At 43.0% G+C, this 10,484-nt stretch overlaps 1 protein-coding gene across 1 annotated transcript; it reads left to right on the forward strand.

Moving 5' to 3' along the window:
* Positions 1–1,228: 1,228 nt before the first annotated feature.
* Positions 1,229–1,577, forward strand: LOC311183812 (ATP synthase subunit epsilon, mitochondrial-like). Its single transcript, XM_084253438.1, has one exon. It carries the CDS (start codon positions 1,248–1,250, stop codon positions 1,404–1,406), a length of 159 nt encoding a protein of 52 aa, XP_084109564.1. The 5' UTR covers positions 1,229–1,247; the 3' UTR covers positions 1,407–1,577.
* The last annotated feature ends 8,907 nt before the right edge of the window (positions 1,578–10,484 follow it).

Genomic DNA, 10,484 nt, shown 5'->3' on the forward strand with positions numbered 1-10,484 from the left:
AAAATTGTTTTTTCATGGTTTTAGGGGCCTGGGTAAGGGAATAGGAGGTCCATACAAAAAGTGGTTCTTGGAGGATCCCAGGTGTTGATTTCTCATCAGCTCTGAATTTCTAGAGACAGGACCAAGAACACATCACTCACAATTTCCTTCCAAGGATCAAGAACACAGGTGTTGGCGGGCACCTCTTTGGCTTGCTTTTTCACCTATGTTTATTGCAGCACTATTCACAATAGGTAAAACCTGCAAATAACCCAAATGCCCAAAAATAGATGACTGGATCAAGAAGATGTGGTGCATATATACCATGGAATATTACTCAGCAATCAAAAAAGATAAACTCATGCCATGCGCAGCAACGTGGATGGAGCCAGAAGAAATGATGCTCAGTAAAATAAGCCAGAAGGAAAAAACAAATATCGGATGGTTTCACTTACAGCAGGAATGTAGGGGAACCCAATAAAGACATCAGTGTAAAAAAATAGTAATCATAAAAAACACAACAAAGCAAAACAGACAATTATAAACCAGAGACATCCTGCAGGGGAGGAGGGAGAGGGATCAGAGGGAGGGAGGGAGGAGCACAGGGGACTGAGGTGATGGTGCACGGGTGCCTTGGGGAAGGAAACTCTATGGGGACTCCACCTGAGGGGGTGGAGGATGAAGCAAATATTGTTTAAAAATGAACACTGATGTAAAAAATTAAAAAAATAATTAATGCAAAAAAAAAAGGAAGAACATAGCACCCCTCCCAAGGAACAACATCTACATTGTTTTCATGCTCCGGCCTCATCAGGGATATTTTTGTGATTTTTCTCATGCACCAGGCTCCATCTGGCCGCCAAGGGCTGTTGCAAATGGAGCCCGCTTTATCTAGAACCCTCTTTCTTTACCTCTCTGCTTAGTTCACCCACCTAGATTGTCATCTTCTGCCTAAGTGTCTTTCCTTAGGAAAGCATCCTTGATGCTCCCAGCTGCTGGCAGATTCCTGCTACAGAGTCTCAAAAGCGTCCAGTCAGTTCTTTCCCTGCATAGCCCAAGAGTCTGAAAGCATGGACACTTCTGCCTGATGCCTCTTCAGGCTGCACTCTCATGGCAGAGGTAAGTTTATTCCATGTCCTTGGTGTTTAGTAAAAGGTCAGCAGCTGTTTGATAATAATGACTGAAAATGTTCAAAATGATAATAATGGCTGAAAATGGGCAAGTGAGCAAAAGAACTGCACTCTTTAAAATGGTCAGATGGCCACAGCATGGTGGCCTACTGGCGACAGGCTGGGCTCAGCTACATCCAATACTCCCAGATCTGCACAAAAGCAACGAGAGAAGCTCTGAAGTCAGAGTTCAAAGCCAGCGCTGAGAAGAAGACTTCCGGCAGCAGTGTAAAAATTGTGAAAGTGAAAAAGGAGTAATGTACCCTGACTAAAACTTGTGATGCTCCATTTTCGAGGTGAAGATGTGTGGGCGCACGTTATGGCGGATTGGAAACGATCTCACGTCAAAAAAGAAAAAAAAAAATACCTGTCTTGCTGGTGGATTGACAATGTCAAGAAATTGAATTCTGCTTCCCTCTCAAAAAAAAAAAAAAGGTCAGATATATGTCAATATTAGTTACACTTACTCAATGCAGAAATATTCAAAAATTATAAATAGGGAAAAGTATTTTATTTCTATCACATGAGATTAATAATTTATTATAATTGTATTCATTTATTATTTTACTTATCGTTAAGTAGTGCATTAATATTAATGCATTAATAAAGTATTTGAGCTATGATAATCCTTTCCAGCAATATTTGAATGCATAGTTTGTATGTAATAATATTATATGTATAATTTGTATTCTATATATTTTGGATTATGGGATATATTATTTGCGTTCTGTTTTGATGACTTAACAATACCTTGAAAAATGTTTAAAGTCATTAAGTTCTTCACCAAAGTCATTTTCAATAGGTAAATAGCATTTTGGTTTATTGTCAGGTTTTCCAATTTATTTAACTAATAGCTTATTGTTGGCATGATGATCTTTTAAAATATTTTATTATAAAATGGGGAATAAACAGCTCTTTTGTTAATTTTCTCATGTCTGTTTCTTAAGATACATTTCTAACTATGGAATTACTTAGTCTAATATTTTGATGCATACTGCCAAATTGCTTTAAAAGGAAATGATTCCAAAGCTCTCTTACACTGGTGAGACCTAAGGATATCTATTCATATTCATCTCAACAACTTTATTTTTATTTTTTTAAACTCTTCCAAGTTGAGGGGGCCTCTCTGGTGGTGCAAGGGGTTAAGTGTCAGCACTGTGAAGCAATCTACAGACACTGCAGAGTGAGTTCGATCCCTGGCCAGGGAGCTGACCCACATGGTACAGTAGACCTCTCCTGTCTGGCCTGCTGCTCCCTTCAGCAGTGTATTTCAGTAGATCTGCCTATTCTGCTCCCCACTCTGTCTCTGGTGAATCCTCTCATCCCCCACAACTCTGTCCTGTACCCCAGTTCTGGTATGCATAAATAAATAAATCTTTAAAAAAAAAACTCTCCCAAGTTGATAGGTGAGATTTGTATTTTAATTTGTTTCTTTAATTACAAATGGGACTGACTGTGTAATAAGTACACACATCTATACTTACACACACACGTATATGTATATATATATTTACCACCTGTGAACATTTTGTTTTGTGCATATTTTACATATATAGGTTGCTTTTCATAGGCAATATGTTGAGTCTTTCCTCAGCGATACATAAATATCTGTATATTTTAAATATGCTGGTACCACACTTGCAGAGTGTTCTGTTTTCTCATTTGGTTGATCCTTTTTCACTTTGATTTATTGGTTCACTAACAATGACACGCTTTAATGTATTAAGAGTGACATCTTCCTTCATTGTTTTCTTTTGTATTTATAGGATGTGTCTGGTTTACATCATCATAAGATTCTGTATTTCTGTTGCTTTAAGTTGTGGGGTGATATCCCCCCTATTTTGCTAAATAAATTTCCAGTTGTTCCATCGAATATCAAATATTAATTATTTTCTTAACACACAATTTTTTATATGTATTTGACTCTAGCATTGGATTTTCTACACAGTGTCAATGATATTTCTAGTGCCAGAAAACATTTATTAATACAATTTTATCATGTATATTAATATGTGGTTGATTCCTCTGCAATTCTTTTTCTGCTATTGTGATACATTTGTTTTTATAGATAAAAACATTCATCAAGTTTCAAAGGAATTGTCATTTCATGTTAAAGGTAAAGGTTATTACTCTGCCTGTATTTAAATCTTCTTTCATCTCTCTCAAAAAAGCTTCCATTTTTCTTCTTAGTCCTTACACATTTTTTGTCACGTTTACTCCTAAACATTTAATCTTTGTTGTTGCAATTATGAGTGAGACTTTCTGGTGTCATAACCTTTCTCTACCTGCTCATACAAAATAGGACAATTATTGTCTTTTGTGAATTTAGCTTGCAATTACTTAACCTGCTTCTATTTTATTGCAAATAAAAATAGGTAAAACATTAACAAATTAACAAATTTGTATCCTGTTGTTGTTGTTGTTTTTAATGATGATTTACATTATAGTCTCAAGAGACTTGAGGTCCCTATTCATTGACAAGTGAACAGATGTTATAACCCCCAAATTTAGAGGGAAAGCCTCTTATGTTTCTCCATTAAGTTTTGTCTGGATCCCCAGATATACATTCCTTATCATGATTCAGAAAAATTATTGTGTCCCTGATTTACTAAGAAAATTAAATTAGAAATAGATGTTAGATCTTAACAAAATTATGTCCGTAGTCATGTTCTCTAAGACTACTATGCAGTCTCCTTTTATAAAATACTTTTACTATAAAAAGCAATCTTTAAAAATGTTAACTTTTCTGGGGCCTCCCTCGTGGCACAAGGGGTTAAGCACTGCACTATGAAGCAATCTGCAGCCTCTGCAGCAGGAGTTCGAACCCCTGCCAGCCAGGAAACAACCCACATGGTGCGGCAGACCTCTCTTGACTCGCCCGCTGCTCCCCTCAACAGTGTGTTTCAGTCAGTCTGCCTGTTCTGTTCCCCACTCTGTCTCTGGTGAGTGAGCCCCCCGCATCTTGTATGCATAAATAAATAAATCTTTTTTAAAAAAAGTTAACTTTTCTGACTCTGTTAAGTGTGCCTCTGAGTAACTCCATTAGCCAATTTCACAGGCTTTTACCAAACCACTGTTGGCGGTTTGCTTGCATGGAGGTTACACTTAGAGGGCAGTTTTACCCTCTGAAATGCCATGGGCAGATGGGATGACCAGGCAGACAGACTGCGGAGCTGGCAATTGAGGTACGTCCTCTCCCTCTGGAAGGTGGGCAGCGGTTCATGTCAAAGAAGAGAGCAAAAGGGGTTTTAACCTCAAGAATGAGACAGCTTAACAGTGCACATAAGGCTCAAAAAGTCTTAAAAGTAGCAACAAGGAATTCCCACAGCTTCTGGGAGGTGGCAATGAACTGGAGAGCTGGTTTTCAGGTGAAGGGGTGAGGCGCCAAGTGGTTCCTAGAGCAAAACAAGAAGTACACCTTAGGGGACCTCCCTGGTGACATAAGGGGTTAAGTCTCAGCACTATGAAGCCATCTCCAGCCACTGCAGCAGGAGTTCGATCCCTGCCCAGGTAGCCTGCTGCTCCCTTTAGCAGTGTATCTGCCTGTTCTGCTCCCACTCCTTGTCTGGTGAATCCTCACCGGCCCCTACCTGCCCCCTGCACCTGTACCACAGTTCTTGCATACATGCATAAATAAATAAACTAATTAATTAATTAATTGATGAAATAAATAAATTAGGAGTACACCTTAAGGAAACCGTGCAACTCAGGGAAGCAACTAACTGAGCTCCCTGCCTTGGATTGGAGCAGAAACTCAGAGGCCAGAATGGCTCCCAGGGGAAGGATGGACATGTGCTCTTCGAAGACAACAAGTAATAAAAGGCCCCTCAGGCCGGCAGGGACACCATGCCTCTTAGCACGTCCTATAGTCACCCCGTTTTCTTCTTGGAAAAACATCTGAACTTGCAGAGATGGAGGAGGCCCGGTGAGGGGAATGGAGGTACAAGACGGAAGCAGAAAACCACCTGAAATAGCCTAATGAGCCCTTGTTTTCAAATTCACACTCACACGGAGGAGAAGTTTTACTTTGTCTGCATGGAGCCTTCTCGAATTGGTTTAGGCACCAGCCTCAGACAACCTGCCTCCCATTCACGGCTTGACAAGTGTAGCAGTAAAATCCTACTTGTGATGCTCGGTGTTGCTTTCCTCCAACATCATTAAAACTGGTTTCTATAAATGTGGGCCACCGGCCTTGAACTACTAAAATGCTAAGCCATCTCTACCCAAGCAATTAAAATATAAACCATGAAGACTAGGCCTTCGCGATAACCCTACTTTGGAAATCCGGAAAATGCAGAGCAGTGCTCAAAATGCAAACATAAACACCTGTGTATCTGGCTTCTAATAGAATAATGAGTAACCAAGGTTATAAAGTGCATACGTCTTCCCAAGTAGCCTCAAATTACAAAGCCATCTTACACTATTTAATACGCGATGCAGTTTTAGAATCATCCAGCACCACAGTGAGTGACAGGATTTGAGGACACGCGAGTGAATGAGTCAGTAATTAGAAGCACACAGTGGCATTTTCTTGAGGAACTTGAAACAATCTTAGCCTGAAGGACTCCCCTACCCCCTCCTAGGCCAGTCGAGATCTCCAGGAAGGGAATTTTGCTGGGACCCATTAAGAGACTTTCCAACAGCTGAGAGCTATTTCTCAGGCTCTTTCTCCTTTCTCTCCCTTAATGCCCATATCCTCAACTAGGATTTGAGAAATTGCTGGAATTGAAGTTCCAGAAAAGGTTTCTTAAAAGAAACATGCTTCTGTAGGAATACAGGGGGGAAATCACCCCACTCTGGGTTCTTTTGGGGCTGGTCAAACAAATAAATTAACATCAGATTAATTTAATTTAACACCAGTAGGAGTAAAGGACCAAATTTAACCATGTACATATGGAGAATTTACATGGCTATAAATTCCAGGGTAAATGAGAGAGACTAGGGGGTTTCCATGCTGAGCTAAGGAACCGGACAGGGACTTGGGGTGTCAAGGAGAGAGGAGGGGGCTCTCCTGACTTCATAGGACAAAAGCTTGCCTCAGGCCGGCTGCCCTGCCTGAAATAGGTAATGAATCTATCAATAACCAAAGCGCATGCGCAGACCGAAGCACATGCGCAAACCAAAAAAGTGCATGTGCAGACTTTCATATATATATATATATATATATATATCCCTGCCCCCTCGCTAATAAAGCGTGAGTTCCTGCAGCCATCCATGTGAGTAGAAGCGTTTTTCATCCCCAGCCCCTCCGCCGTGTTCCTGAACCCCGTCGGCCTGCGGGACCGGCAGACAAGTGGCGCCCAACGTCGGGACACGAGTACGAGGGATCCTCTGAGGGACCGATCAATCAGTAAGGTAAGGATTAGGTAAGTGATCGGCATCATGGGCAATACCATGTCCAAGGGCCAACTTGTTAGAGCCCTACAACTTCTGCTTAAACATTACGGAACTCCCATTAAGGTTCAGACCCTTCATAATCTAGTCTCAGTCCTTGCAAATACCAGCAAATGGTTCTTTCAGCAGGACACCGTCTCAGGACAAAACTGGGAAAAGGTCAAAGTAGACTTCCTTCTTCACAGGGACCTTTACGGACCCCAAACTGTTCCCCCCCCCCCGTATTCTTTCTGTGTGGCAACTAGTCTATGATGCCCTTAGTGATGGGGGAGCAGCTGCTTGTGAACTAGTGGCTGAGGCATTGTGCTCTGCGGCTCAATCCGAAAGCGAAACTACGCCCGCCACATGCTCGACCTCGGCAAGCTCAGCCACGGAAACCCCCCCTTCTCAATCCTCAAATCCAGGGGGAAATTCCTCTTCAGACGAGGGGCATGTGGAGGACAATACAGACTATCCACCTCCCTATGATAGACCACCCCCATCAACCAAAAATCGGCGATATCCCTCCCTTCCCACTCTACTTCCAGGGGCTTGTGCCGTCCCTCACATCTGCTCTTTCAAAATTCACCTCCTCAAGCCTTTCTCAAACATCCCTCGAGGAAAGCACCTAGGAGTTTCTCTTTACATATTATTTCTGTAGTTAATTTTCTGTAGTTAATATCCCTCTATCTATATTATCATAGCTGTAAAAGGCTATCTACATACTTAAAATAGTATAATAAGTTTCACCATAATCTAAAAAAGTCTGTTCACTTGTATTTAATAAAGTATCTTAAAAAATAGGCAAAAAGTGTTTTCACCTAGCCGTTATATAGATTAGTTCTCTGCATACCTCTGCTACTTATTTCATCCCAGTGTGCTCATTTTTTTTTCTTTTCTAAATGTAAGTTAAAAAATAAACTAGCAGAGCCAAAATCTTAACATAATAAAATATTTAGAGGGTGATAGTCCCCAGTGATACTTTAAGTAAAATTCAACCAAACCTTACACCTTAAAAAATGCTATTCCAGAGAACTTCCGTATTAACCATCATGTTCACATAGTACTGATTACTAGTCATTCTAATCCTGTAATGTATAATCAACGTTTTAATGTGTTCCATGCATTCGTTTAGTTTGAACCCTCCCAATAACCCATAAGGTAGGTAATAATACCATTTTATGTATGAGTCCGACTGAGATAATCTACACAAAAACACCACTGTTAAGTAACAGCCAAAATTTAACCTCAAAATCCCAACCACAATACAAACTTTTATTTAAATAAAAAAAAAAAGAATACTGTGCAATATTACTCTTCAGGTACAGCCTGTAGAGCAATGGCCTTGAATTACTTAACTCTACGGAAGTGCTTCAGAAATTCTTAGGTTTAGAGATAATACCATCTGGATACCTTTGCTTGAACCGAGCAACGACATCTGGGTCTAGTAAATGGATCCCTCTTGGTTCTAGAAAGGGGGGTATTCTCCCGTCATTCTTGTCTACCAATTCCACCACTGGACTCCTTTCTATAGTGTCTTTTTTTTTTTTTTATAGAGGCATGCTTTATTTATTTGTTTGCTGGTTTGTTTGTTTGTTTTGTTTATACATGCACTGGGTACAGTCAGAATCGCGGGAGGGTGAGAGAATTCACCAGAGCCAGAGCGGGGAGCAGAGCAGGCAGAAGGACCGAAGTACACTGCTGAGGGGAGCAGCGGGCGGCAGGAGAGGTCTGCGCGCCATGTGGGACCCTCCTCCGGTGGCCGGGGAGCAGCCGGGGATCGAACCGGCGCCGCAGAGGCCGCGGGCAGCTTCCCAGCCCAGCGCTCAACCGCTGCGCCACTGGGGAGGCCCTATAGTGTCTTTCAATCTGCCATTCAACAATCAATCCTCCCTCAATTGTAGCTGTCACCTTTCCTCTTGTTGGTCTAAAACCCTCAGCAGTTCCTTCGTTGTTGTGCGTTTCCCTAAGGTCGTTATTAAGCCTGTCAATGTGTCTGAGTCTAGTTCTCAGGTAATCATCCAAAATCGACAAGCAGGTCCGGCATTGGTTGTTGGCGCCTTGATCTCCGTCTTCTCGACGCTGGCAGCTGTGTCCGCGGTGGTGGGCGGCCTAGCTCTATCCAACTCCGTACTCAACGCAGATACCATCAACCTTCTCTCAGAAAGAGTCTCCAGCGCCTTTCTCACACAAAATTCCATCAACAACCATCTCGCAGTAGGACCACTCCAGTTGAATCAACAAGTTTCCTTAATACAGGAAGAAATCGACTTACTGACTTTAACTGCTCATATCCCCTGTATGCCTACCTATGCCTTCACCTGCGTTACCCCTGCTGTTGTATCCAACTACTCCTCCCAAGTTCATTCCCTTAATGACTACCTGCGCGGCCCATGGAACCAACCTTTCTTCAATTTACTGTCCAATTGGCTAGTCAAATCCTCACTATTAATCCCGATCAAGCCCTCTCCTGGCTCTCCAAAGCTTGGGGATTGGTCAAATCCTTAGGTGGAGCGGTCTCACTCCTCAGTCTAATTTTCCTCTGTCTAGGGGTCATTTTTGTCATCTTGTGGCATCAATGGAACAGACGCAAAAACTTACGAGTAGCACTTAAACATGTGTGCTATTCCCCATTACAACCTTCTCAGGACCCAATGTCTGGATAAACATTGTGCTAGACCACTTGTAGGCCAATGACGAGTAAGATGGTGGTGTGCCCCATAGCAACCTAAGACAGCACCGTCACCTTATCCGGAATCCAGGTAACGGACAGCCATGACGGGTAAGCATGGGCACATACCTGCCACAACCTAAGACAGGCCCTTGTGTGTCCACTGTCAATAACAGACGCAAAACTTAACTTTGGCAATACCGCCTTGGCAATGCTGCTTTCTGGCTGACAGAGGGACCTGAGGTAATGTTCGCTTCCGCCAACGGAAAGAACTACAAATCTAATGCAATCTTAACAGAAAGGTGCAAGGTCCATGGAAAGCGCATGCGCAGAAAGTGAAAACGGGGGCTGTCAATAACCAAAGCGCATGCGCAGACCAAAGCACATGCGCAAGCCAAGAAAAGCGCATGCGCAGACTTTCATATATATCTATCCCTGCCCCCTCAGTAATAAAGTGCATGAGTTCCTGCAGCCACCCATGTGAGTAGAAGCGTTTTTCATCCCTAGCCCCTCCGCCGTGTTCCTGAACCCTGTCGGCCTGCGGGACGGGCCGACATGAATCCAAGGGCAAGCTAGGGATAGTTAGGCAGCTGAAGGGACAGTGCAGGCAGGGACTTCAGGAGAGTTAAGGAAAGATCCAGAGATAAGGGCAACAGGGTATCAGTGTTCCAGGGCAGGGATGGGGCACCCCAGACCCAAACCTGCCTGCTCTAAATAGGTTCTGCCATCCACCGCATCAGCACAAAACATGTGAGACTTTAATGGGAAGGAGTTTTAATACAATTGGGAAACAACACAGGAAAGGCAAAGAATCTAGTTTCTAAATCAAGCACCCAAAGTTCCCCGTCCCCTCGTGGGTAAAAGTCCAAGCAGGATTGGCCCAGAGCAAGACCCCAAAGCCTGCCACAGTCTAAAGTACCTACCAGTGGGGACCCACAGAAAAGGATCAGAAACAACCAGACCAGTCTGGAGGGAAAAGAGCAAAATCAAAATCAAGACAAAAACCGCCACTGTGACCTCCGCACGGGTCTCACCCACATCTGTGTCACCCCGTCCACGACCAAAAGGCAAGCGCAGTATCTTCATGTGTCTCAGGCTCCACGTGCCTCCTCCAGGTCTCCTTCTGGCTCCATCCTGCTTCCTTCCTTCCTCAGTCTCCTCTGCAGCTTCTTTTCTCCCTGCTCAGCTCTCCCCTCCCTTGGGTGGGGCAGGAAACCTGGAACCTCCCCCTTTCCTGGGGACCCCCCTGTTACATAGGGAGTGTCAGGAGCACAAACCATCTACCCACAAAG

The sequence above is a fragment of the Talpa europaea genome, assembly GCF_964194135.1.
Source record: "Talpa europaea genome assembly, chromosome: 14".
In the NCBI taxonomy this organism is placed as follows: Eukaryota; Metazoa; Chordata; class Mammalia; order Eulipotyphla; family Talpidae; genus Talpa; species Talpa europaea.

Bases quoted from the DNA above. Each gene is read 5' to 3' on its own strand.
- LOC311183812 (XM_084253438.1), top strand. From the start codon at position 1,248: ATGGTGGCCTACTGGCGACAGGCTGGGCTCAGCTACATCCAATACTCC.